The sequence below is a fragment of the Sminthopsis crassicaudata genome, chromosome 6, assembly GCF_048593235.1.
Source record: "Sminthopsis crassicaudata isolate SCR6 chromosome 6, ASM4859323v1, whole genome shotgun sequence".
NCBI classification, from domain to species: domain Eukaryota; kingdom Metazoa; phylum Chordata; class Mammalia; order Dasyuromorphia; family Dasyuridae; genus Sminthopsis; species Sminthopsis crassicaudata.
In genome coordinates this window covers 251,103,708-251,129,370 of record NC_133622.1, presented here as the reverse complement: position 1 = coordinate 251,129,370, position 25,663 = coordinate 251,103,708, and the positions used below count along the sequence as shown (strand labels likewise).

The 25,663-nt window shown below is 59.5% G+C and overlaps 4 protein-coding genes across 12 annotated transcripts in view; 2 read left to right on the top strand and 2 right to left on the bottom strand.

Annotated features, from left to right (window-relative positions):
• Positions 1-235: 235 nt before the first annotated feature.
• Positions 236-5,424, bottom strand: MUS81 (MUS81 structure-specific endonuclease subunit). 2 transcript variants are annotated; one of them, XM_074276353.1, is made up of 16 exons: positions 5,065-5,424; positions 4,696-4,837; positions 4,443-4,507; positions 3,809-3,895; positions 3,630-3,698; positions 3,348-3,436; positions 2,977-3,123; positions 2,754-2,837; positions 2,426-2,547; positions 2,225-2,322; positions 1,884-2,000; positions 1,712-1,807; positions 1,522-1,635; positions 1,345-1,448; positions 460-543; positions 236-385 (listed from the first exon to the last, which is right to left on the bottom strand). In XM_074276353.1, exons 1-16 carry the CDS (start codon positions 5,200-5,202, stop codon positions 319-321), a joined length of 1,623 nt encoding a protein of 540 aa, XP_074132454.1. In that variant the 5' UTR covers positions 5,203-5,424; the 3' UTR covers positions 236-318. The 2 variants fall into 2 exon arrangements, with proteins under 2 accessions (XP_074132454.1, XP_074132455.1); XM_074276354.1 differs by having other exon boundaries at positions 4,696-4,858; positions 5,065-5,335.
• A 1,007-nt stretch (positions 5,425-6,431) lies between these two features.
• CFL1 (cofilin 1) lies at positions 6,432-10,109 on the top strand. Of its 3 annotated transcripts, none has more exons than XM_074276365.1 (4): positions 6,432-7,371; positions 8,735-9,042; positions 9,163-9,239; positions 9,462-10,109. In XM_074276365.1, exons 1-4 carry the CDS (start codon positions 6,928-6,930, stop codon positions 9,572-9,574), a joined length of 942 nt encoding a protein of 313 aa, XP_074132466.1. In that variant the 5' UTR covers positions 6,432-6,927; the 3' UTR covers positions 9,575-10,109. The 3 variants fall into 3 exon arrangements, with proteins under 3 accessions (XP_074132466.1, XP_074132467.1, XP_074132468.1); XM_074276366.1 differs by lacking the exon at positions 6,432-7,371 and adding an exon at positions 7,697-7,866; XM_074276367.1 differs by lacking the exon at positions 6,432-7,371 and adding an exon at positions 7,746-8,031.
• Positions 10,110-10,498: 389 nt separating this feature from the next.
• On the bottom strand, positions 10,499-17,456 carry SNX32 (sorting nexin 32). Of its 6 annotated transcripts, XM_074276364.1 has the most exons (14): positions 17,326-17,456; positions 16,715-16,783; positions 14,517-14,594; positions 14,118-14,228; positions 13,860-13,981; positions 12,643-12,766; positions 12,384-12,488; positions 12,123-12,228; positions 11,927-12,002; positions 11,727-11,766; positions 11,414-11,500; positions 11,150-11,309; positions 10,968-11,053; positions 10,499-10,767 (listed from the first exon to the last, which is right to left on the bottom strand). In XM_074276364.1, the coding sequence occupies exons 2-14, from the start codon at positions 16,748-16,750 to the stop codon at positions 10,714-10,716; spliced, it is 1,185 nt and encodes a 394-aa protein (XP_074132465.1). In that variant the 5' UTR covers positions 16,751-16,783; positions 17,326-17,456; the 3' UTR covers positions 10,499-10,713. The 6 variants fall into 6 exon arrangements, with proteins under 6 accessions (XP_074132465.1, XP_074132461.1, XP_074132464.1 ...); XM_074276360.1 differs by lacking the exon at positions 10,968-11,053 and having other exon boundaries at positions 12,384-12,515; positions 17,326-17,448; XM_074276363.1 differs by lacking the exon at positions 10,968-11,053 and having other exon boundaries at positions 17,326-17,448.
• The window catches only part of LOC141547601 (uncharacterized), a 47,431-nt gene continuing 38,789 nt past the window's right edge, over positions 17,022-25,663 (top strand). The window contains exons 1-3 of the mRNA XM_074275987.1: positions 17,022-17,183; positions 17,502-20,824; positions 21,469-21,652. Coding sequence (XP_074132088.1) covers positions 17,022-17,183; positions 17,502-20,420 — 3,081 coding nt within the window. The 3' untranslated portion in view covers positions 20,421-20,824; positions 21,469-21,652. The remainder of the gene's footprint in view (positions 17,184-17,501; positions 20,825-21,468; positions 21,653-25,663) is intronic.

Genomic DNA, 25,663 nt, shown 5'->3' with positions numbered 1-25,663 from the left:
AAGGCAGCGCGGCGAGGACGCCCGGCAGCTGACGGCCTCCTGGTCCCGGGGGCTGGCCGAGGCCTGTCCTGGCTGAGCCCCCTCAGCTGCCCCCAAGCACCGGGCCCCGCCCAGGGGCGCCCCAACTGCTGCTCCCTGGTACCCCACGGTGCCCGGAGAAGTGTCTGGATGGCCAACACTGAGAGGAGGCAGAGTGCCCCACGGTGCACCCACCCCCCGCAGACTCAACACCCCGGCGGTCTGAGACGTTTATTAAATGTGAACATTTATGGTCCGATCCCCACCCAGCCCCCCCGCCTGCAGGCATCTCCTCTGGGTTCAGGGCAGCGGTCCAGGGGTACAGTAAAGCTGGTACAGGGTCCGACTCAGGGCTGGGCCCAGGTTCCTGCAAGGTGAGAGGAAGTGGGGTGACCAGAGAGCCCCCCTGGGCCCCCCCTCCCCCCGGCCTCCAGCCCTCACCTCTGCAGGCGCCCACACTTGACGGAGCTCAGTAGCTTCTCCTGCTCTTCGGGGTTGGCGCAGGCGTCATAGGCGGCCAGGAGGCTGAGTGGGAGACGGGCCAGTCAGTCTGGGAAGTGGGGAGGATGTGCCGCAGCCCCCTCCCACAAGGGCTGCCATTTTCCCCTGCCAAGGGGCGGAGAAGGGTCATGCCCATCCCTGTCCCCAGGGCTCTCATCTGGTGAGAGAGGCCAGCCTCAACCCCCCAGAGAACTGAGAGCAAACCAAGCTGCGTTTCTCAGCGCTGGCTCCCCCTCCGGCCTCGAGTCTCTCTGCCCTTTCCCGTCTACACTAACCGCTCTGCGTCCGCTCTCATCCCTCTGAAGCCTCTGCAGCCCCACTTCCCCCCCGCCCCGCGGTGACCCATCGGCTGCCAGACCCGGGGTCGGCCCTCCTCCTGCCCGTCTGACCGCTCCGCCTCGGCTCCTACGCCTCCCCATTCACCCCCTCCTGGCTGTGCTCCCCAGGACCTCATCCCGGGCCCTCTCCTACACTCGTCCTCCCCCACCCGAGGGAGCAGACACCCAGACACCTCAGCTCAGCTCTCCCAAGTTCACCGGACGCTCAGAACCGACTTCAGCCTCTTTCCCCCAAAGCCTCCTCCCTGGATTTCCCCAGGCACCCGCTCAGCCCCTCGCCCCCCTGCAGCAGCTCTGGCCCCCGTGGCTCCGTCTTGCCCTGTGAGAGCACCCAAGGCCCCGTTGCCAGATGGGTAGACTGAGGCTGGTCACAGAGCTGGGAAGCCTCCCCGCCCTGCCCATTCCTCAGGGGATGCCCCTGGATTTAGAGCCGCGGGGCCCACAGCCTGAGATGAGCAGCGGGAGGGGGGAGGGACGGCCTGCCTACCTGGCGGGGGTCTGGTACTTCTCCAGCAGGGCCGCGGCCTTCTCCCCACTCACGCCCCGAACCTGCATCAGCTGCCGGGCAAACACCTCCCTCACGGACTGGGCCTGGCCGGGAAGGAAAGGGCGTCAGGAGGAAGCCCCGGCGCGCCAGGGGCGGGGGGCTCAGGAGGGCACTCACCTTGTTCTTCATAGCCTTGTCATTGAAGGCACTGAAGGCGAAGAGGGAGCAGGGCGGGGTCTGGGCCCCAGGGTCTCCCTCGTCCCCCCAGGTCCGGCATCGCAGAGTGTGACCCTAGAAAAGACAAACCTGGGCGATGCTTGCAGGCACCCACCCACCAACCCCCCCCGCCCACAGCAGCCCCTGTTACCTCGTAGAGCTTCTGCAGAGCCCGGGTGAGGAGGGCCAGGTAGGCAGCTGACTCCTTGAGGTCCGCTGTGCGCTTCACGAAGAAGCCGTCGATCACCTGAGAGGGAGCCGGGGTCAGAGGTGGGAGGGCAGGGCCTGCCAGGGGCTCCCCAGGGCCCCGCCCCCCAGCTCACCTGTGTGTTCATGACCGCCTGCAGCAGGGTACTCTCGGGGAGGCTGAGGTTGTGGGCGGAGCCGTGGTCCTCCACTAGGTACACTCTGCGGCTGAGCCCGCAGCGCTTCAGGCGGAACTAGGGAAGTGGGGGGTTCAGGCCGGGGGCCCCCTGCCCCCCGGCCCACAGAGCTTTCCCTGCCACCTCCCTCGGGCTGGGCAGGGTTGGGAAACCTGCCCGAGAGCCTGTGGCCAAGCCCCGTCACGAGTGGGATTCAAACCCAGCTGAAGTGAGAAGTGAGCCTGGATCCAGAGTCAAAGGGACCCAGGGACAAGTCGAGGGGCGTCCGTGCTCCCCCGTACCTTCTGCTCCCGGAAGCGCCCGTCCGTGATGCTGCCACACAGATCATCCAGACGCTTCCTCTCCACCACGTGGTCCAGGACCAACTCAGCCGGCCGGGCTGGGGGCAGGAGCTGGGTTGGCTCTTCCTGCCCCCCCCCCCCCGGCCATACACCCCCTGTGCAGCCTCCCCCCACTCTGTGCAGCCTCCCCCCCAGCCTTACTTAGCTCTCTTGGCCTGGTCTCCTGAGCCACCCAAACAAAGTCCCCGACGTGCAGCTTCCGGACGTCATGAGGGACCCCTAGGCGCTGCAGCTCCCTCAGAATGTCTGCTCGATGGCTGCTCCTGAGGGCACACAGAGAGCGGGGGGCTGTGAGCACGTGCTGGGGGAAGGGGGGGCCTTAGAACAGGGGATGTCAGAACTGGGAGGGGCTTCAGAGCACGAGAAACAACCGACAATTGGTAAACAGTGGAGTCTGTGCCCCCATGCAGCACTTGGCACTCCCTGGCACAGCTTCCCTCCTGGTTCTGCCTCCTTCCCCCACCCTTACCCTGTGGTCTCGCTGACATCCACACACAAAAGGATCCTGTACTCCCCTGGCCGCAGCTCGAGGGGCAGCTCCGGAGCCCGGGCTCTGTGGGAACAGAGGAGCCTGTGAAGGGGCGCCCAGACCACCACACCCTCCTCCGGGGCTCTGAGGGGGTCGGAAGGAGTTCCAGGAAGAAGACGGCTGCCCGGCCCAGAAGGCGAGGGGCCAAGGACCTGGCACTCACAGCCCAGCCGCGGCTTCCTGGGGCCCATCCTCCTCCTTGCCAGTGGGCCGGGTGGACCTCGGCCGGAGGCTGGCAGGCGGCTCTTCTGGAGCTTCGGCTCCTGCCAGCTCCCGGGACAGCTCCAGACCCGCGGGGGTCAGCGAGTACCTGCGAAAGGCAGAAGAGCCGAGGGAGGCGGCGGCCCCGGTGCGCCAGGCCTGAGCCCTCCGAGGACGCGCCAGGCCTGAGCCCTCCGAGGACGCGCCAGGCCTGAGCCCTCCGAGGACGCGCCAGGCCTGAGCCCTCCGAGGACGCGCCAGGCCTGAGCCCTCCAAGGACGTTCCAGGCCTGAGCCCTCCGGGGACGCGCCAGCAAACGGAGCCCGGCCTTACCTGGCTGGCCGCTGGCTGCTCTGGACGAGGTTTCTGCGAAGGAGAGCGCGCAGGGCCGGCCATGGCTCGCCGCAGCCACTTGGGACCCCCTGGCCAGACATGGGGCAGGCATGAGAGGCAGAAGAGCCTCGAATCAGTGTGCGGGAAGGCCCCGGGGCAGCGAGTCTCCCCTCTCTCAGGAGGCCCTCCCCACCCCCATTCAGTGTGCTGACTGCTCCAGAGCCCAAAGACCAAGGCGAGACTCCCATCAGGTCTCTTGGGAACCCGCCCCCCAGCTCTTACCCTGGGGGCTTCCTGCTCACACCTCTTCAGCAGCTCCTCCTTGCTCAGGGACCCCGGGCTTTCAGGATCCTGAAAAAAGGGGCAGAGGGAAGGTCAGGGCCCGGGATGGCCTTGCACGGGGCGCTGCTGCCGCCGACCCCCTGGCAGCGGGTCCTGTCTCCACACCCACCCGGGCTCACCAGCTGCTCCCTGTAGAGGATCAGCAGCACGGCCCGGGCGGCCGAGTGGCGGGGAGGCCTGTAGCTGGCCTTGGGCCGGCCCGCTCCCTGAAACAGTCAAAAAGAGGCGTTCCTCGCCCAGTGCCCCCCCTCAGTTCTGCCTCCGCTGGGACCCCGACTCTCAAAGCTGCCCCCGCCCCAGGGGGGAGGGTCATCCCCGAGCCTCAGGAGCTCTGCGGGCCGGACCGCATCCTCCCCCTGCCTATGCCCGCCTCGGTGCCCTCACCATCCTATCCACTGGCCCCAACCTCTCACCTGCGCTGGCCCCCTTCCCCTTCTTCACCGCCCCCCAGGATGGGGTTCCAGACCCCGGGCTCCGCCATCCCTCAGACCAGAGTTGCCTCTCCCGCTTTGCACCACCTTCCCTCTCCTGTCCTGGGTAAAACCCCCCTCCGGTGACAGGCCCCTCTGAGCCCCCAGCATCCATCCCTTCCTTGCCCTGCTCAGGATCCCAGCTTCTTTCCAAACTTAGTGGTGGGGGCCCTGAAGCAAAGGATTCTTGCCCCCCCTCCTCTAAGGAAGGGATTGGGACCCCCGGGTGCTGGGGCAGCCCGGAGCCCCATGTGCCCAGCGAGCCTTGGGGGGCCCTTCTCACCGGCTCCTCGCGGGGTGTGCTCAACTCTGCTGGCGGGAGCCCAGCTTCGGGCTGCCGGCCTGGGCCTGGAGAAAGAGCCCTGCCTCAGCCGGGGCTGCGGTGGGGGCAGGGGCGAAGCCCCGCCCGGACCCCTGAAGCCCCGCCCCTCACCTCCCGACCCGACCCTCCAGCCCAAGGCTTCCTGCGCAAGGAGCCAGCTTGTGTACACATGGGGGGCATGGGGAGGGAGGGGCCGCCGGAGCCCGCCGCTCACCGGGCTCCGCGGGGCCGCACGCCCGGTGCTGCTCCAGCCGCCGGTCCAGCATCCCGCACAGGGCATCCCCGAAGTGCTGCAGGATCTTGGCTTCCTTGCCGCTCCTCAGGGGCAGGGGGTACCGCAGCAGGGAGCGCAAGGCCTGCAAGGCCACCGGCTGGATCTGCGGGGGGGGGCCCCTGAATCTGCCCCGGGGGCTCCCCGAAACCCCAGGCGCGCCCCCTCCGCCATCCAGCTAGTGGGAGCCCCCCCCTTTCCCAGACCAAGCATCCCGCCCCCTTCCCTGTCACACCCCGCCCACCTGCGAAAAGCGGCCGCTCGCCCCGCCCCACTCCAGGCTCCGCCCCTCGTCCCTCCCCTCCAGCCCACCTTCTGGTACACGAAGCGCGTCCGCAGGCCCCGCTCGGCCGCCTCGTCCCGCCATTCGCGGAGCCACCGCACGAAAAGCGGGTTTGCACAGGCAGGCAGGGGCCGCTTCCGGCCCAGGCGGGGCGCGGTCGCAGCCATGATCCAGCCCAGGCCCGGGCAGTCCGGAGCGGACTGGGAGCGGCCCACGTGACCCCGAGGTCCCGCCCCGGCTCTCGGGCTTTGCCGGGGTTGAGGGAGTAACGCTACTCCCCCAACCCAGGAATAGTTGCTTCTGAACAAAGGCTCTCACGCCGCCCCCCCCCCCGGGCAGTCAGTATTTGGGCTCTTCCTACTGGGGAACTCCGGAGTCGAGGCTCCACCTCTTCCGCATTCTGGCCGTAGGAAAAAGGAAGAAGCGAGGAGTATTGCGTGGGGGTGGGGAAAACGGCCGCAGCGTCTCCTGTGGTCGGAGGGCAGAAAAAGCCGCTCTGACCTGGCTTCCATTGGTTCTGCACTGAGCGGGATGGGCCTGGGCATCTGCAGGAAGGATAGGAGCCTCCAGGGGGCGTGCAGAGAGAACTAGAGGCCCGAGCACTTGCAAGAAAGGGCATCTGCCTCCAGGGGGTGTGCAGAAGGGATTGAGCCTAGAAAAGCCTAGGGGACTGGAGCTTGGGGGATAAAGCCTGGAGAATTCACAAAGGGGATTGAATCCCGGAAGACCCGCAGAGGGGACCCCATCCCTAATGATGTGCTGAGGGAACTGGCTGAAGCCCGGGAGATCTGCAAAAGGAACCGCCTAGAATTGGGGGATGTGCATTCTGAATAGAGCCTGGGAGATCTACAAAGAGGACCGGATAGAACTTGGGGGGGGGGGAGAAATGTATTCTGGATAGAACCCGAGAAATGCGCAGAGGGGACTGGAAAATGTCCGGAGAAGGCTGGATAGTACCCGGGAAATGTTTAGAGACCGACAGAACCTGGGAAATCCGCAGAGGAAACTCCCCGGATAGAGCCCGGGATATATACAGAGAGAAGCTGGGCAGGAAACCCCGGCATGCGTCTCGTCGATGGGTCAAGGACAAGCAGAGCCTCGGCCAGGCCATCTGGCCCCCCCTCCCCGCCCCCACCCTCCGCCGAGGCCCCCCCCAAGCACACATTAACCTAGGGCCGGACCTCCCGCAGTTTCCAAATAAGGCTCAGTTTCCATATAAGGCGCGGTGAACGAGCGTTCTCCCTGGCTCCGCCCCCTCACGGCTCTTGCCCTAATAAGGCGATCTGGGGCATCCCGAAGCTGTAGGCTAGCTGGTGGGTGGGGGCTGGTCTCCATGGCGACCGCGAGACCCGCGCCCCCTCCCCTCCCACGGGGAAGGCTCGGGGCCGGCTTTGCCTGCGAAATCGCCGCTCTCCTTGGCCCCTTCGAGTCGCGCGCTCGGTCCTAGCTAGAAGTGGGCGGGGAGAACTGCCGCGGGGGCGGAGGCGACCTTGCTTTGGCCTTGCCTTTGCTTTGAGGTTTGCATCTGCACGGTACCCGCGTCAAATCACTGCCTATGTTGGGCCTCAGTTTTGCCGTCTGTAAAATGGGGGGCTCTTTCTTCCGTTAACAGTTCTGCAAACCTGAGCTATCCGCATATCCGAGGGAATGAGATGGGGACACAACCCCCCTGCTCCTTCCCCCCCACTCCCACACCACGGCAACCCCGTCCAACGTAGTGCGCCCCCTAGGTCTCTGGCTGTCCGGGTTTGCGGAGTTGCCGGCCCTTCGAAAAAGAAAAGGGCTTCACGTGGAAGCCCAAGTTCTTGGGTTTGCGGCTTCTCTGACTCAGTTTCTCCGTCCGCCATATATGGAGCCCAGCCATTCTGGGCCTCCGCTTTCCTCTCTGTAAAATGGGACCTAGAGCTGTGACAAGGACCTCTGGACTCCAGGTCTCTCGCCCCGGGAGCCCGAGCAGGCATCGGCAGGGCAGCGGAGGCCGAGATATAGACCAATGGGGGAGCGCTCCCGGCGCTTCTGGCCCCGCCCCTCTCCGCAGGGGCCGAACGCCGGAGCTAGACCTGCTGCGGAGGAGAAGGGGAGACTCCACTTCCCGGCGTGCCCCGGGGCGGCGCAGCGCGACGGAACTCCATTTCCCGTCTGCCCCGTCCCCGAAGCGCCGGAAGCTCGCCCCGCCTCTCATTGTGCGGTTCCTACTAAACGGAAGGGGCCGGGAGAGGCCGCGTTCAGTCGGCTCCAGGCAGCAGCGGCGAAGGAGCGACTCCCTCCTCTCCTGTGGCCCTCGTTTCCTCCCTCACCCTCCCTCCCTCGCTCGCTCGCTCCTTTCCGGAACCATGGTGAGCGCGGGTCAGAGAGCTCCACGGGGGACCGGCGCCCGGGAGCGGGGGTGGTGGAGGCGGTGCAGCGGGCGGGGCGGTGTCCTCATCCTCCTTTCCATCCTCCTCTCCATCCTCTCCATCCCTTCCCCTCCCCCTCCTGGGGCGCCGCGGGCGAGACCAGCGGCGATGGAGGGGCTCGCGCGCCCGGCGGATGGCCGGGCGGGCGCGCGCGCGCCGACGGGCCCCCTCTCCCTGCGCGCGCTCGTTTGACGTTGACGGTTGTTGGGCGAAGCGGCCGCGCGCGCGACCCTCCCCAACCGTTAAGTGGTGTTTGGAAAGGGGGGGGTTAGTGGTGCGCGCGGCCCCTGTACCCGGGGGCGTCGCGCATGCGCGTTCCTTCGAGAGCTGAAGCGAAGCGAAGGACAGTTGGGGAGGGGGGAAGGGAGAGAAAGGGAGGGGGCGCACTCATGCTAGGCCTTGAGCACGCGGCCCAGCAGCTGGAAGGAGGGCGGGGTATGGGCTTTTCGTGATGTTACTCTCTGGCGGTCTGACGACCCCAGGCTGGGGGGGGACCTCCAAGACCCGGGCCCAGTTTGGGGAAGTGGGTCCGGAAGGGGGGTAGTCCCCGCCCGACGTACCCTCCCCTTCCTGAATGATTGCTGTGCTTGTCTTCCTCGGGTAGGCTCCTTCCCGTCGAACTCAGGAAGCAGCTTAGCTGCTGAAAGCCTGCCCCCCACCCCCCAGGAAGGGACGCTGGAGCAGGACCCCCGTGGAGCCTCACAGTCCACGTGGTCTTATCCTGGAAAGGCCGTCATGTTGTCCCTTTAGTCCAAATCCCTTTTGGGAGGAGGTCTCCTTGGTGATTCAGTGACCTCCGGGCCTGGCTTCCCATCAGCCCCCAATCTGCCGCCCCTTAAGGCAGCTGCTGTTCCCCCTGACTCTTGGTACCAACTGGGTTCTTGGGGTCCCAAATCCAAACTGGATTTCCCAGCTGGCAGGCCAGGGTTCTCAGGGTCAAGACCTCCTTGCCTGGGGTAGGAGCTGGGAAATCTCAGCCAATAATGAAGCCTTGCTAGTTGGTCTGTGTCCCCATTCTGTGTTTTTGAGGTACTAGGGTTAGGGAGAAAGCAGCTCAGGCCTGGGAGTTGGGCAGACCTGAGGACACATGCGATTTTTGAGACTGGTTTTTGCTTTGGGGCAAAAGCCTCTGTTTGTGCTTTTGTAAAATGGGACCCACTATTTCCTCTGTTAATGAGAAAACACTGGAAGTATTCTTCTCACTAGTCCCCTTTGTTACTAAGCCAGCCACTTGTTCTCTGAGTCATGGGCGGGCTCAGGGAAGCGCGTCCCATCTCCCTCACTGGGCTCTCTGTGCCCACAGGCCTCTGGGGTCGCTGTCTCAGATGGAGTGATTAAGGTGTTCAACGACATGAAGGTTCGCAAGTCCTCAACACCCGAGGAGGTGAAGAAGCGCAAGAAGGCCGTGTTGTTCTGCCTGAGTGAGGACAAGAAGAACATTGTGCTGGAAGAGGGCAAGGAGATCCTCGTGGGCGACGTGGGCGAGACCGTGGATGACCCCTATACCACCTTTGTCAAGATGCTTCCAGATAAGGACTGCCGCTACGCCCTCTACGACGCCACCTATGAGACCAAGGAGAGCAAGAAGGAGGACCTCGTGTTCATCTTCTGGTGAGTGGGGGGGGGTGCGCTGATCCCCTGGAGAGGCCGGGCGCACAGGGCTTAGTCAGGGGGCAGGCCCAGGGCCAAGGACGCACTCCCCAGCTTTCTAACTCTCGTCTCTCCTCCCAGGGCCCCCGAGTGTGCCCCCCTCAAGAGCAAAATGATCTATGCGAGCTCCAAGGACGCCATCAAGAAGAAACTGACAGGTGTGTGTGTGCGCGCGGGTGTGTGAGCGATGGCATTTCCAATAGAGTAATCCTCTTTTGGCGCGCAAGGCCGAATTTCGTTGGGTCTGAAGAACTGGGTGAGGAGCCTGACTCTGACTGTGGTGGGACCTTTGAGGCTTGGGGTTGGGTTTTTATCTGTAAAGCGGGGGTGGGTCTAAGCCTTCCTTGGTTCTGACCCCCCCCCCCCATTCCTTCTCACAGGGATCAAACACGAATTACAAGCCAACTGTTACGAGGAAGTGAAGGACCGCTGTACCCTGGCCGAGAAACTGGGGGGCAATGCCGTGATTTCCCTGGAGGGGAAGCCCTTGTGAGTCTCCCACCTCCGGCTCCCCTGCTGGGGCTGGCCAAGCCCAGCAGGAGAGCGGGCTGCCCCCTTCCTGCCAGACCCAAGGGGCTGGGGGGATCCCAGCAGGGGCAGGGCAATCCCTTCACCCATTTGCCAAACCGCCCCCCGACCCCTGACCTCCCCCACTTCACCCCAGTGGCTCTGGCCTTCCCAAACCGCCTTTGATATTCTCATTCCTCTTGAGTTGTAGCAGACCAAGCCCCTCCCGGACGCCCAGATGGGGGGGAGGCCAGTATTTTCCAGTATTTTTTTTTAACTGACGCCCCCAGTTTTCCCCCTTCCCCGGTGCTGCCAACTTCTAACTGCAATAGTGGCTTTGTGCTTGTTGTTTAGTTTTGTGTATAAATGGAATGTTGTGGAGACCCCCTCCCCCAACACAGCCGGCTCCCCTCCCCCCAGTTACTCATGTGGCCAGTATAAAGGAAAGTTACAGCGCCAGTAAAAAGGAAAGTTCAATTAAAAAAAAAAGACAAATAAATAAAAAGGTGAGCTGCTTCAAAGGCTGTTTTTTTCCTGGGATGGGCGGGAGGAGGAGGGGAAGGGGGTGGCTAAGCACAGCAAGCTGCCTTCGCCCCTCTGCCCTGCAGAGCCATCCCCTGGGCATGTGGCAACTGCAGAGGAAGCTGCCCTGGGCCGCCCAGCCCAGCTTGGCCTGGGGCTCAGTCCCTCTGTTCTGGGTGTCCAGGGAGAGGAGGCAGGGATTGCAGCCCTGCCTGGAGGGAGGAGGAGCTCTCTTGAGCCTGCCCCCCACCCCAGTTACTGAGTGGGGATCCTTGGAGGGGCACCAGAAGTAACAGCCAAGTGAGCCCCAGTTAACCGGGGTGGGAAGCCCTGGGACAGAGGCTAGCTCCTCGTGGCCAGCCTCAAAGGGAGCACAGGACACACTAGATTCAGAGTGGGAACCTTTATTTCCATTAGTGAAGGAAAGTTTACACTGGTGTGGAAGGGTCTGACCTCTGGAGGGCTGGGGCAGTTACTCTCCAGACACCCCTGGCTGAGGGCCGCTCCTAGGTCAGGGATGCCTGTCACCCCCGGCGGCCCCTCGTGGTCCACGTGTCCAGAGTAGAGTAGGGGAGGCTGTGGATTGGGGGGTAGGGGAGGATGCTAGGGTTCCCCCTTGAGGGCAATGAGGGTGTTTCTTAGAAGAAGCGTACTGGCCTGGGAAAGAAAGAAGGGGGGGGAACTCTGGGTGGGAAGGCAGGGTCCCAGGATGACTTGGGGTAGATGAGCCGTCCCCATTACTCAGACGGGGAGAAGAGTGAGCGAGCGCCTCAGTTCTCCTCCCTCAGCCAGGGGGCCGACCTTGCCCACCACCTTGGGCATGGTCCTCCACCTCCCCCACCAGTGGGCAGCATTACCTTGGCGTGTTTGAGTTCCAGTTCAGCCAACTCAATGAGGTTCTTTCGGAAAGCAGAGCCCCGGCGAGCCTTAAAGTCAGTGAGCTCTGAGCCAAAGAAGGGGACAGGGGACAGGAGACGGGATTGCATTGGACCACTCTGGTGGGGGGGGGGGGTCGGGTTGGGCCTGGCCCTTCACTCACCCTGCTTGGCCGAGTCCGAGAGGCGCTCGAAGCGGCGGCAGCACAGCTGCTGGTGCGTCTCCGCTGACCGTACCTCACGGTTTCTCATCCGGGCTTTGTCCAGGGCCTTGTTGGCGTTCTCGTAGTCGGCCAGCGCCCGCAGCCGCCGATAGAGTAGATCCTGAGAGGAGGGAGACCGGGAGCCGGGCGAGGCTAGGCCCCCCTCCCCACAACGAGGCTGGAGCCAGGCACCGGGCCCGGGCAGCGCTCTGAAGGACCTCTCACCTTGGCTGCCTGGGCATCCCTCATGTAGTAGTGGAGCATGTCAGAGAGTTTCAGGTCCTCGTCGGAGGCCACCCGGCCCTCCAGCTTCTGTGGGGCGGATGAGGGAGGCCTGGCCCTGGGGGAAGGCTCCACTCCGCACCCTGGGATGCTGGGGCAGCATGGGGCCCGGCCCCCCCCATGGGTCCCCACCCCAGGGTCTAGGCAGCCACTTGGATTTCTGGGCCCTGTGCCTGCTCCCCACCTCCCCAAGGTGTGAACCGGACCCTGCCCTCCCACGGACAGGACCAAGCCAAAAGCAGGAAAGACTTCTCACCCTCAGACGTTCAAAGAGTTCGGCCAGTTTTAGAAAGCTCCTGGGAAAAGAGTGGCAGGCCTTTGCTTGGGGGTGCCCTGGCATTCCTCTGGCAGAGGCAGCGTGGGCAAGGCTGTTGGACCCTCCCCCCTCCCCCCCATTACCTGGGGCCTAGTGGCCTAGGGGACAGTGACAAGCAAAAGGGGCAAGGGCCAGCTCACGTCTTTAACTGGTTGACTTCCTGGGTGCCCAAGCTGCTCAGCGCCGCAGAGATGGGGATGTAGTCCTCAGCCAAGCCTGTTAGGGCGTGCCTGCCATCAGAGCCTGGCAGGGGGGCTGTGTGCAAGGGGGGAAAGACCACACCTTGGCTTGTACCCGCTTGGGCCTTCAGGAGGGGCCCCGGGGGTCCCTACGTACACTTGTGGGAGCGCATGACACGGTCGGCACGCAGGCAGGCATCCCGGATTCGAGTGTGGTACTCCAGCAAGAAGGTCCTCTCGTGCTCGAAGAACTTGTCCACCTCCTAGGAGCAGGCAAAGGTGGTGGGGTCGAGGCCCTAGGGCCTCCACTAGGGAAGCCTCCCATTCAGAGTTGAGGGTCTCTGGGATCGACTAGGCCAGAAAAGGCCCGAATTCCGACTGGAAATTGGCCTACTCGGGGCCCCCCCCAGGCTCTCACCTTCAGTCCTGACACTCCAGTAATGAGGGCTTCATCTGCCGACTTCACAATGTTCCTGATGAACCCCCCAAACAGCTCCTTCTTATTCTTCCCGCGAACACTCAGCTGGGACAGAGACCAGGCTGGGTCAGCCTTGGTCAGGCCCCTCAGTCAGAGACTGGGGTGGGGTCAGACTTGGTCAGCCCCTCCCACAGAGACAAGTGGAGTCAGCCTTGGTCAGTCCCCTCGGGACTGCTCAGAGGGTCTGGACCCAACTCACATCTTGGCTGTATTCCAAGAAGACATAGAGGTTGTGGTCCCGGCGCAGCGTGGGATGGGCAGCCAGGCGCTGGAGGAACACCTCATGCATGGCTACTGTCTTCTTAAAGATGGCCAAGTACTCCCTGAGAGAAGGAGCAGCATTTATACAGCACCTACTGCATGCCAGGCACTAGGGCAGACAGTCCCTGAGAGAAGCATTTATACAACATCTACTGTATGCCGGGCACTATGCCCAAATAGTCCCATCTATACAGCACCACTGTGTGCCAGGCAATGTGGCCAAATATTCCCATTTAGTGTGTGTATAAGCACTGTACGAGTACACTATACTGAGTGCTTTTGCAAATCCTGTTTGTCACCATTGGGGAAGGCAGGTGCTGAATTTATCCCCATTTTGTAGTAGAAGCAAAGGTTAGTGAGCTGCCCAAGGTCTCAGTATCTGGCTAGATTGGAACTCAGGTCCAACATTGCCCATACCAGCTGCCCCACTTGGAGCCACGGCGCCACTCCCTGCACTCTGGGGTCAGGTGGGCCGCCAGGGAGGCCTGAAGCTCGAGTGGTGCAGGCCCACCTGCCTTGCTCCCTTGTTCCCTGACCTGCTCAAGTCCCTTAAACTAGTTGGGCCATAAAACGGAGGTTTTTGGTAGCTCAGGACCCCATTTGGGGTTCTCTCAGCAGACTATGGGGTGAGGCCATTTCCTTTTCCAGCTCATTTCACAGATGAGAAAATTGAGGCAGACGGGCTGGGGTGGGGTGGGGGTGGGACGGGGGAGGGACTTGCCTAGGGTCCCACAGCTAATGAGTGTCTGAGGCCAGATTTGAACTCCTGGCTGGATGCTCTAAACACCACAGCACCTGCTGCTTTGTCCCTGCTGCCCAAGGTGCTGAAGAGGTCTCCTCTCATTCCTTTCACTGTTAACCCAAGGGGTCAATCAGTGTGCCCCAACTTCTTTTCAAAGGAGCAGAGCCATCTCCCGTGGGACGGGAGCCTTCCCCGGGCCTCAGGGACTCCCCGAGTGCTTTGTGATGGAGGAGCCTTGGCTAGCCCCTCTGTGAGAAAGGTCAAAGGCCAGAGAGGAGAAAGGATTGGTGACCGCTGCAGACTAGAACTTGGGGCTTCCTGGTGCCAGACCTCCCCAATCACTATACCACACCCCTGGAAATGGGGAGTTGAGGGGTGAGGGGGTGAATGAAGGAGGGGAGGGAGTGTCTTACCCCTCTAGTTCTTGCTTCATTTTGGCAAACTCTTCCCTGGTGACTGAGCTGTCCCCCTCCCCCAGCCTCTGCAGCTTTTCCCTTGAAGCCTCAAAGTCTGGTTTGGGAGGAGCCGGGGGGATCTGCTCAAAACAGAAAGGAGCTAAGAAGGCCGTATCCAGTGGGCTCCCGGAGCCCGGTCCACCTCCTCCCTTCCCAGCTGCACTTGGCCTCCAGGGGATCCCTGCCAGCTCCCGGGGTCCGAGTCCAGTGCCTCACAATGATGCCCGCATAGTCCTCGTTGTCGGTGTAAGCATCGTGGAGCCAGATGAACTCCTCGTGTTGCCTGACGACGGAGAACTCAGTCTGGCTGAAGTGGGGGAGGCAGCTCTGAAAGGAAGGGTTCCCCACTGAGGCGCCCTGGCCACCTCGCTCCCTGCCGGACTCCCAACACATCCTCCTCCCCCCTGCTCTGCTCTGGGATGCTTCCCACAATCCCATGGGGCTTGGGGCTGGGAGCCAGAACCCAGGGTGCGATTGGAGGAGACTGCAGGAAGCTGGAAACCACACAGGGCTCTGCTAGAGAAGGAGTTTCCTAAAGTACGTGGGGGCTGAATCTGTTTGTCCGGGCCCCTGACCCTCGGAACCAGTCTCCATTTGGGGAAGTGGCGACCTCACCTTGGTGTGAACCGTGAATTTCACCTTGTCCCTCTCACTCACGGCATCAGAGATCTCCACCTGCAAGGCGCCATCTCCCTGCAGACCCATGGAAACAGCGGGGTTGGCCCCTGGCCTCCTTGCCCACCGCTCCCCCGCGCCTAAGAATCCTTCCAGCAAAGCCCCTAAAAAGGCCCTCTCAGGCCCTTGGCCACAGTCACCAAAGCAGTGGGGCTGGGCTGGGGCCTCGGATCCTGTCCCACTTTGGGACTCGTGTTCCTCAAGCTTACTGTGTCCTCACTGCTCCTGCCCTATCACTCATGTGGCCCCGAGTCTCCAGAATGACCCGAGAACATCCTCCTTCAGAAATGAACACGAAACCGGTCCGTGCTCCTAGGACTCCCCTTCCCTCACTCAGGAGGCCGGCTGTCCGTCCGGGGTCAAGCTGGCTTTCCGGCAGGGAACTGGTGGGGAGACCTGGATCCTAGAGGCTGGCTTGGGGAGCTGAGGTCTCTGCATTATTCACCTTACACCACTGAGTGGGGCTCCCCGGAGATAGGAGGTCAAAGTTCAGAGTATATTGAAAGAGCTATATAAATAAAGACCCACTGTCAGGAGCCAAGCCTTCCAGGGCAGTTCCCTTTCCACATCTGTCAGCCTTCTCATCTGTGAAATGGGTATGATTAGCCAGAGACCCACCAGGAAGGCTTCCACAAAGATCTGTGTCTGTGAAAGTTTCCAATCAAAACGGAGGACACAGATGGGTGGTATTCTTCCTTCTTCCTTGAAGCCCTCTCCATGACAGAGACCATGACATGGAGGGGGGAAGCTCTCCTGGCCCAAGGGGAAGGGTGACCTTTTGTGGTGGAACAACTGGCCTCTTCCCTCTCACCTGGAGGCCGCTGTGGATCCTGTCTGGCCTCAAGCTGGACCTCCCAGCTCTAACCCCTCCCCATTTTTCAAGCCCCTCAAAGCTTGTCAAAGGACACAAGATTCCACTTTGTCCGTGGACGGGAAGTCCTTGGCACAGCGGGCAGGGGTTTGAGGAATGCTCCCTGATAGACTAAGGAATCCCACCAGCCAAGGTGTTCATTAGGGATGGAAAAGAGCAGCCCGCAGAAGGGGGGCTCGCCCCCCAAACTCAGCCAGGGGGCTGTGCTGCAACTTAGAGAGCCCAGTCCTCTTCACACGTACAGAAACACACCCGGGGCAGCGCCCCCAAGACCCACCCCAATGGCAGCCTACGTGGGCCATCAATAACTTCTAGTTGGACCAGACTGGTTTCAATTGCTCTCCATGTCTTGCGACCCGTCCAGGGCCCTGTGTGTCTGTCTGCTCTGGGGAGACTTGGTCGGCTCAACTTTGGCTCCTGTTCTGAGAACGGTTCTGACTTCTCCAGCCACCAGGAGATTGCCTCTCTCCTGACCTCCCTCCTCCGTCTGTGTCCCTCGGTCTGTTCTCTCTGTGACGGTCAGTACAAGGCAAGGTCCCTGGAGACCAGCTAGGCCTGCTGTCAGCCGCTGCGCTCTGCCTGTCTGCATGGACACTCACCCACGGACACGCACACGGACACACACGGACACGCACGGACACACAGGGATGGACATACATGGACACACACACAGATTACGGACACGGACACACATGGACGGACACACAGACACACACACGGACACGCACGGACACACAGGGATGGACATACATGGACACACACACGGATTACTGACACGGACACACATGGACGGACACACAGACACACACATGGACACACCCACGGACACCCACGGACACACAGCTGGGAGCGGCCTGAGGAGAAGGCAGCAGAGGTGGGAGGGTGGGATCCCGGGGGTCCCATAGGTCACTCAGGTTTCCCTCACAGGTTGTGAGTGACTCAGGAGGAGGGAGGAGCAAAGAGCGGGAGCCAGAGCTGTGGGGGCCACGCGTGGCTCTGCTGATTTCCTCTTGCCTGGCTTTGAGCACACCGACTCTCCGAGCCTGATCTGTAAACTGAGCCTGGGCTAGGGACGGCCGAGGTCCTCCGTGACTCCCCCCCTTCCCTGGGAGAGAGCTGCCCCGGCCCTCACGCTCTGCCTGTTCAGGGCCCTTCCCATTCTCTGCTAGCAGGAGGCGGCCCCACACCCTCTCTCCCCCCATGAACCTCTCTCCCCATCCCTCCCTCCCTCCGGCCGTCCCTCTTCCCCATCCGTCCCTCCCGTTACCTGGCGCTCCTCCCCAGGGTCGGGATTCTCCTCCATCACAGGTCCTCTTGCACCTCCACTTTTCTGCTCCTACGAAAGGGAGGACGAGGGCTCGCTTCCCGCCGCCTGGGCGCTCCGTCCGCCGCGACCCCTTCCCCGGCCCTGGGAGACGCTCGCCACCCCTGCAGCCCTCCTCCCCCGCCCTGCCCAGATGAAGAATGAATGGAGCCTGCAGGGACCGCGCCGGCCCAGTCTTCCACCCGCGCCCTCGGGAGAGTAGTTTAGAGAGAGGCGTAGACCGCGAGGCTCCGCCCCTAGTGCGCTCTGAATGGACGGAGGGCCCGGCCTCCGTGCTTTCATTGGCCTGTCCGTCCGTCTTTCCCGGCAGCGGGCACCGCCTCTTAAGGGAGAATGCGGGTCTCAGAGAGCGGGGGAGACGGCCGAGAGGGGCTGGAGTCGAAGCGCTAGTCGGGCAGCTCCCACCGAGCAGGCCGGTTCCCACGCCTCAAGGCTCTTTTCCGCTAAGTCCCCATCCCCTTCATTCCGTCCCTCCTCTCTTGCGCCCCAACCCCATTCCTCCCCTCCTCGTCAATCATTGCACGAGCATTATTGAACAGTACTTAATAAAGCACCTGCTAACGGTCATGCACGCTACTAGGCTCTGGGGACGCCCAGCGAATAACAAAACAGTCCCGGCTCTCCCCGGCCCCCAGGGCCCATCTCTCGCCCCGCCCCTTCGCTCGCCTTTGTCCCGGAGCGCCCAGAGCAAGCAGCTGGTGCGCAGGCGTAGCCCCTCCCCTCGGCGCAGGGGCGGGGCGCGCAGCGGGCCTCGAGCTGCTGCGCCTGCGCCGCCCCTCCGCCCTCCAGCCCCACGCCTTTGGGCTGGCGGAGGGCAGGGAGGCCGGGGGCGGGTCCGCGGGCGGATCAGGGGCGGGGCGAGGGCGGGACTGGGGGAGCGCTGGGGCTGGGGCGGGGGAGGGGGCGTCGCCGGGTCCGATGCCGGGGCGGGCGGGCGCAGACGACGGGGTGGAGGATAAGGGTGTGCCTGGGCTGGAGGCCTGGGCGACTGGCCTGGGTGCGGGTGTGGCCGTGGCCCTGGGGCGGGGAGGCGGGCACCTGGCGCTGGGATACGGGCCCCAGCTGCCGGCACCAAGGCTACAGCCGCCGCGCTTCGGTCCGGCAGCGGGGCGTGGCCGTGTGGGGCCGGAGGCTGGCGGCCGAAGAGGAGCGCTTGACCCCTCAGAGCTGGTGGAGCATCGACCCGTGGATGCAGCCCTCGCCCTGGGCCGGGGGAGCCAAACGGCCGGGCCTGCGGCCCTCGACGCGCGCCCGTGGCTACCTCCGCCGCCGCCTCCCGGTGCAGGGGAAGGGCCGCCGCTTGGCGAGCCGACAGCAGGGCCGGACGCGGCCAAAGCTGCCGCCGTGGGCCAGCGTCATCCCTGAGGCCGACAGGATCCGGGACACCCTGCAGGTCAAGAAGCTGCCCTCCCGCTCGCCGTCCCCGACCCAGCCCCAGTCCAGATCCCCGGGCAGGGGTCCCAAGTCCCGGAAATGCGTGAAGATCCTGCACGAGAAGCTGTGGTTCAGCTGGGAGCCGCTGCAGGTGCGGGGCCACAGCTTGAAGCCCCAAACGAAGGTGCCGGCCCACCCAGCAGCCCCGCCACCCCCACCACCCTCACCTGCTTCCAAGGAGTCCACCGAAGGCCCCGCCGGACGGGAGCTCAGCGGGGAGGAGAGCGGCGGCCAGCCACAACCAATCAAGACACCACAGGCTGCCAGGGCCGAAGAGAAGCATCCCTCTGTGGCTGGAGCTGCCAGGGCCGAAGAGAAGCATCCCTCTGTGGCTGGAGCTGCCAGGGCCGAAGAGAAGCATCCCTCTGTGGCTGGAGCTGCCAGGGCCGAAGAGAAGCATCCCTCTGTGGCTGAAACTGTCACAGCCCATCCCTCCATGGCTGAAGAGAAGCATCCTTCGATGGCTGCCTGGCCAGAAGAAGGGCATCTTCCCTCAGAGACCGGAGCTGCCGGGCCAATAGAGCATCCTCCCACGGCTGAAGCTGCCCAGGCAGAAGTGGAGCATCCACGGAAGGCTACTAGGTCAGAAAGTGAGAAGACCCCCGCCACTGAACTCGACAAGGCCCCGAGTGTACAAGGAGAGCAGACCCCAGCTGCAGAAGAACTGACTCCGGGGGTAGGCCAACAGACCTCGGGAACAGAAGGCGCCCCTGAAAGTGAGGATACCTCCACTGTAGAAAGCAAGGTGCCCTCGGGGGCAGCAAGCAGGCGGCCCTCGGTTTCAGAGAGCAAGCGGCCCTCGGTTTCAGAGAGCAAGCGGCCCTCAGTTGTGGAAAGCAGGAGGCCCTCGGTTATGGAAAGCAGGAGGCCCTCGGTTGTGGAAAGCAGGAGGCCCTCAGTTGTGGAAAGCAGGAGGTCCTCGGTTGTGGAAAGCAGGAGGCCCTCGCTTGTGGAAAGCAGGAGGCCCTCGCTTGTGGAAAGCAGGAGGCCCTCACTTGTGGAAAGCAGGAGGCCCTCACTTGTGGAAAGTAGGCGGCCCTCAGGGACAGAAAGCAAGCGGTCCTCAGGGCCAGAAAGCAAGCGGTCCTCAAGGGCAGAAAGCAGGCGGTCTTCAAGGTCAGGCCAGCAGACTCCAGGGGTACAGGAGGAGACCTCAGAGTCAGAAAGCAAGCAGACCTCAGGGGTAGAAATGGAGACCTCAGAGACAGAAGGCAAGCAGATCTTAGAGGCCCAAGATGAAGAGATCTTAGAGGCCCAAGATGAGGAGATCTTAGAGGTCCAAGATGAGGAGATCTTAGAGGCCCAAGGCAAGGAGATCTCAGGAGCAGAAGGGGAGGAGACCTCAGGGCCAGAAGGCCCGCAAACCTCAGAGGCAGAAGAGCAGCCGACCTCAGAGGCAGAGGATCTGACCTCAGAAGCAGAAGGCCGTCCAACCTCAGGGCCAGAAGGCGAGCGGATCTCAGGGCCAGAAGGTGAGCTGATCTCAGAGGCAGAAGGCCAGCAGGCCTCAGCGGCAGAAGGTGAACTGACCTCAGAGGCAGAAGGCCAGCAGGCCTCAGCAGCAGAAGAGGAGCTGACCTCTGGCCCAGAAGGCCAGGTGACTCCAGGGGCAGAAGATGAGCTGACCTCCGGGCTAGAAGGCCAGGTGACCTCAGGAACAGAAGGCGAGCTGACCTCAGGAACAGAACTTGAGCAGCTTCTGGCAACAGAAGATGAGCAGACTCTAGGTGTGAGGACTCCTGAAGGCGATGAGCCCCTGGACCATGGCCAGGCCTTATGGCTAGTGATTGAAGGGGTCGCCAAGCAAAAGAGCGAAGACCAGGAAATGACTGAGGGACTTCCAAAAGAAGAAGGGTCAGAAGAGTACGAAAAGAAGAAATCAGTATCTGCTGAGGAAGGTAACCTTCCCAAAAAGATTGAGACACAATTCTCAGAAGCCAACTTTGAGGACGCCACAGATAACACAGCCAACATAGCCAGCGAAGGAGAGGAAGCCAGCAGGAAGACGAGCCCTGTAAAAGCCCAAGAAATGATGGAAGGGGAGCAGCCTGGTCAAGGGGCTGAGGAAAAGAAGGAGGTCCCCCAGGGTGGGGAGAAAGTGGGAGAGGGAGAGAAGGAGCCTGAAGGGGAAGAGGGGAAGAAGGAGCCTGAAGGAGGAGAGGGGGAGAAGGAGCCTGAAGGAGGAGAGGGGGAGAAGGAGCCTGAAGGGGGATAGAGGGAGAGAGATTATGGCTGAAGCAACCAGTGGCATGAAGGAAGGCATCGAGCCATTAGGGGTGGGGGAACTTAGAAAGAATGGACTTGATGGGGGCTTTGCAAGGGAAGAAGATGGAAATGTGGGACTCTAGAAAGGACCCAGAAAAGTGGGGCTGCAGTACTATTGACAGGTGCCCCAAAGTGAGACCACACAGAAGGAAGGAGATGCCATCTGCCAGGCCTTTCGAAGGGAATCATGAGGGGCAAGGAGAACAGGCCTGGAGAAGGCAGGTTCTGATGAAAATTCTAGAGAAGCAAAGAATGGAGAATGAAGAAACCTGGAAGATTGCAGACTGGAGTGCCTGGTGGTATGTCTCTAAGCATGCTTCAGGAGAAAGAATGAAGTGATAAAAGAACTGCAAGGTGAGGATCAGGAAGCTTCCTCTGCCTCCTCCCACCTTCCCCTAGCTAATGCTACCCTTTGGGACTCCTCCTCTCCCCCACATTGCCAGTGCACCTGCCTGCTTAGACAAATCCCTAGCCAGGTCCAGGAGCCATCAGGGATCCCAACAGACCTTCCCTAACCTATGCTTTTCAACACCCTTCTTTCTTCCAATAAGTCCCTCTTCTTTCAACAACAACAACAAAAAATGATAATGGTCCATTTTCCCATGACCTTATCTGATAAAAAGATGATTTCTCCTGATACTTCCATGCCTTATCAAACCAAAGCTGGCCATTAGTCCCTTTCGCCTTCTTTCTTTCTTTTTTTTTTTTTTTTTAATAGGTCCAAATACATGCAAAGATAGTTTTCCATATACACTTTTGCAAAATCTTTTGGTCCTTTTGCCTTCTTTCTCCTTCCCTTTGGATCGTACTTTTGTGCCTACTGTTCCCCATCCACATCTTTCTGGGCACTCCAGTCCCCTGCTGCCTCTCCAGTCCTGCGGGGCAAGAGGAAGGTGGGCATAAACCACTCACCAGATAGACAAAAAGCTCACTGAACATTAATTAGCAAGAATTCAAAAACACAAATGCCAAAGACACTGTTTTCCTCCTTTCCACAGATCACCGCCTTGCTGGGATGGCAGCCCAGCATTCTGAGATTCCCTGGCCCCAGGGAGTATCAAGCTTTGCTTTTCTGATTTACCAACTGCCTAATCCAGCATCCTACAATTGTCCAATGATCGGCAGAGTAACCCCAGCAAAGGAAGGCCACACAAGGGGAAAGGAGCCTCCAGCCAAAGCCCTGTAAGTGCATCCAATGTTCCCCTAAGTAGCCACATTGGTCCTTGGTGCTGCCCCCTGCTGGAACCATTATCCCAGGGTGGGAATGATGAGGATAGCTTGATTCTGGTCCTTGGGATTGTCTGAATGGAAACTGCCTTTTGTAGAACTTTCCTCAATTGCCAGCACTTAATCTGCCCCTTCTAAAGCCCTCTCCATATTCCAATACATTATTCAGAATATGGCATTTGCAGTGGAATCTGTTGGAAAGAAAGTTGAGAGTCTCTAATCAGGAGTCTGGAGTTCAAATCCCGGCTTTGCTTCTGGGATGATGTGTGACCTTTCAGGCCCTGGGCCTCCGTTTCCTCTTCTCTGAAATGAAGGAATTGGATTCCAAGTCCTCATTGTTCTGCTCCAAGAGCCCAGGACTTGTCAAGCTTGTGCCATCTCTATGTCCTAGTGACGCCGATTTAATCAGCCATGTCCTGGCCCCTTGGGCAGTTCTTCAAGTGCACAGAGAGGCACTCTGGGGTAAAACAGAGAGAGCACTGGCCCTGGAGTAGGAAGACCTGAGTTCAAGCGTGACCCCGTACAAATCACTTAAGCCAATTGCTGTGTAAAAATAAAGAAGTAAAATACAAAAGGTTACAATTACAAGGTTACTTGGGAAAGGGAGCACAGTAAAAGACAGCAGGCCAAATAGGAAAGGAGCACAGTCATGGTGAAGGCCGGGCTGTTTGGTGTCAGTGGCTTCCTGCCCTTTTGGGAGGATCTTAGGCAGCCCCGGGTTGTTTCCAGATGGACTAGACAAGAGTTATGGCATAGTGGGAAAACCCTGGCTTTGGATTCAGAAGACCTGAGTTCAAATCTTCCCTCTCTTACCTTGTATCTCTATGAACTCAGGCAGAGCACAGCCCCACTCTGGCCTCAGTGTCCTCCTCTGTTAAATGAGGTCTTTGGACTTCATGGCCCCTAAAAGTTCCTTCCAGCTCTAAATCTGTAATACTCAATGATATAAAATTATCTTTATTATTTCATCCATTGGCCTTTAAATTCTAGCTGATTTTGGTTAAACATTAAGATTTACCTCACATTCATCATCACATTAATTAAGCTAATTAAGCGTCAGCGGAGTCTAGCCACTGGTACAAGACAGTTTCCTAGAACTTAGAAGAAAAAGCTGACCTGGAGTTGCCAGACTTGGATTCGGGACCTTGCTTTGTCCCTCGTTAGTTGTTTGACTTTGGAGACGTCACTTTTCTTCCTCTAAGCTTCAGTTTCTTTCTCTGCTGAATGAGAAGCTCGGAGCACATGACCCCAAAGAGTCTCCCTTCTCTGACATTCTGGAATTCTGGAGCTGAATACCTAGGTCCTGGTGTTCTTGGTTAGTGTGACCAGTGATCCAAAAAGCAAAAAGCTGTGACCTGTATGGGGGGGGCAAGAACACCTGTCCCACGAAGTTCCATGGCTTCGGAGGCCACAAATATGAAACGGGCCTTGCGGGAGGGCGGTGTGCAAGACTTCTTGATGGCGGCTTAGGACAGGCGGTCTGCCCTCTCTTGCACAGGCTCCTGAGATGCAGCGAGGGTCCTCCTGCGCTGGATGGCTTTGGGAAGAAATCCTAGCAATATGCCCTGTATTCCTAGAGATGTCTCAGATCAGACACCTCATGGCTCCTTGTCTCTTTCTAATTTGGTTTTATTAGGTTTCATTGCCTGACATTGCCTGATCTTATGATTTTGGGGAAATGTGTTCACATCCTCAGTTATTTTGATTGAAAGAAAGGCAAGCGATATGCGGTTGAATTTTGGTTGAGGGTGAATTCTGTCAAGGCAAGAAATGCTTTTTGCCCCACCTCTTACCAGTCTTGGCTTTTTTTCAGGTGGGAGAGGCAAATGTTAATTGAGGCGTGAAAGAGCCCACCATGCTTTCTCCTCCCTCCCCCTCAGGGGGGTGAGAATTCTGAAGTGGACAAAACCCTACCAAGTTCGGGCCCCTGCTGGAGGAGGGGTGATGGCAACTAGAGAACACTGTGAAGCCTGAAACTCCGCCATTACCGGACAGATGCAAAGCCTGAGCTGGAGGCTTGGCTGAGGGCCCCCCTCTTCCCTTTGGAGGACCACAGGCTGGCCCCACACACTCTGAGCCACAATGCTCCTGCCCCCCACTGGGAGCACTAGAACAGGCTTGGCTTTCAGTCTGTGTGCTGAGACCAGGTTAAAACAAGCCCCCCAACCCATCTATTTTTACCCACCATACTTTTCTCTGCTTAGCATCTCAGCAGAAAGTCATTTTCAGAACTGTGTGGGGAAGAATTTCAGAAATGGCAAGAAATTGACAAATGTAATTCCAGACAGTGAACCTTTGCGTCCAACAAAATCTTTTGGGAATTTGCGCCTTTTCAACTTCAATCTGTAAAAGGCTCAGGGTCAAAGGAAACTCAGAGATTTAGAACCAAAGTATTCCTCATAGTCACTCTCCTTCATTTGAGATCCATTTAATTAATTTAACTTCTTCCCACTCCCAATTAAAAAGAAAAACCAAACCCTTATTGTTAATACCCATAGTCCAGAAAACCATTCCCATGTTGTCTTATGTCCAAAAATGTCTACCGCATCCTTCATCTTAGACCCAGCATCTCTCTGCAAGGAGGTGCAGAGAGACTGCATCCCTTCCCTGGGGGCCTATTATATATCCAGGCCAGACAAGAGAACTGCTTCTGCTTCTACCCTGAGCCCTGTGCCTATAGCCAGTCAAAAACCCAGTGTGCTTCGGATGCCTGGAAAGAGGGAGCTGCTCGTGCAGAGCAAATCGCCAGAAAGCATGCTCTTGAAGATTTCTATTCAGCTCCCTCTGAGATGCTGCCCTTTTGCCTTTTCCCCCCACTCAGGACAGCCAGAAAGGGTCTTTGTTCATTTTCCCACTTTGGGTTATCAGGACAGACCTTCAGAATTTATTACTTCTCATGAACTTTCCATGTTCTGCCCCTTCTTTTTAGTCCTCCCTTGTCGATTTCCTCCTAGAGTATGCTAAACTCTCCACTATCCTCAAGTTCCCAGCTGTTGCTGTCAATGATTTTCTTGGCAGATGATCTCATCGACAGAAGAGGTCTAAATCACTAGAAGTATTTGTCGCCATATTTCTACCTTCCCATCGAAAGCCATCTCGGAAAAAAAAAAATCAAGTATTCAATGAACATGTGATCTCACTGATGTATGACACCTCTCTCGGGGCAAGGCTCCCAGATCATCAAGCCTTCTCAAACAGGGTGATTCTTATTTGTCTTTAATGAATCTGCCACCAAAAAGCCACCCAAAGTAATGGGGACCTTCTTATAGGTGGAGATCGGGTCAGCACTCAGCTTATATCATTTAGCTTTCTCCCTCTCTGCTCAGCCCATCACACGGTCTCCCTACATCTTTTAAAGTCCATTTTAGTAGAGGACTAAGCAGACATTTGCAGGTGATAGCCTATAATAGACCATATCTTTATAGATGGCGAATTGATTGAAAATTGTCCAGAATATAAGATCCCGTTGTGTTTTTATGTTGCTTTTAAAAAGGCATTTGAATTGGTAAAGCAAACATCACCTTGGAGATTCTTATCCAGTACATCTCTCATGGATCTACCAAAACAATTAAAGATTTCTTGAAAGAAACAACAGATAATTTGTTTAGACCAGGATAGTATTAATGTTAGATAAGCCAGGAAAGAGGGAGATGTGTTTGTCACCATCATGGAGGGGGTTCAACCCAAGAGTCCCCATGAGTGGTGAGGGCCTTCAGTTGTTCCTGTTTGTGGATGGTGGTGTGCCGACTAAATCAAGCTCCCAGTCGTGTTTATCTCTCTCTCCAACCTCACCTGCTTTGAAATCCACTTGGCCAAAACTTTCTGCCCGCTGTAAATCGTGGCCATTCTCCTTCCTTTCCCTAGAAGTTCCTGCCACCATCTTTCTTCCCCAACTCCTGATGTAGATGCTCCATTCCAGTCCTTTATCTCGGTCATTCCCTAGAGCTCGCTATTTGTCCTGTTCCA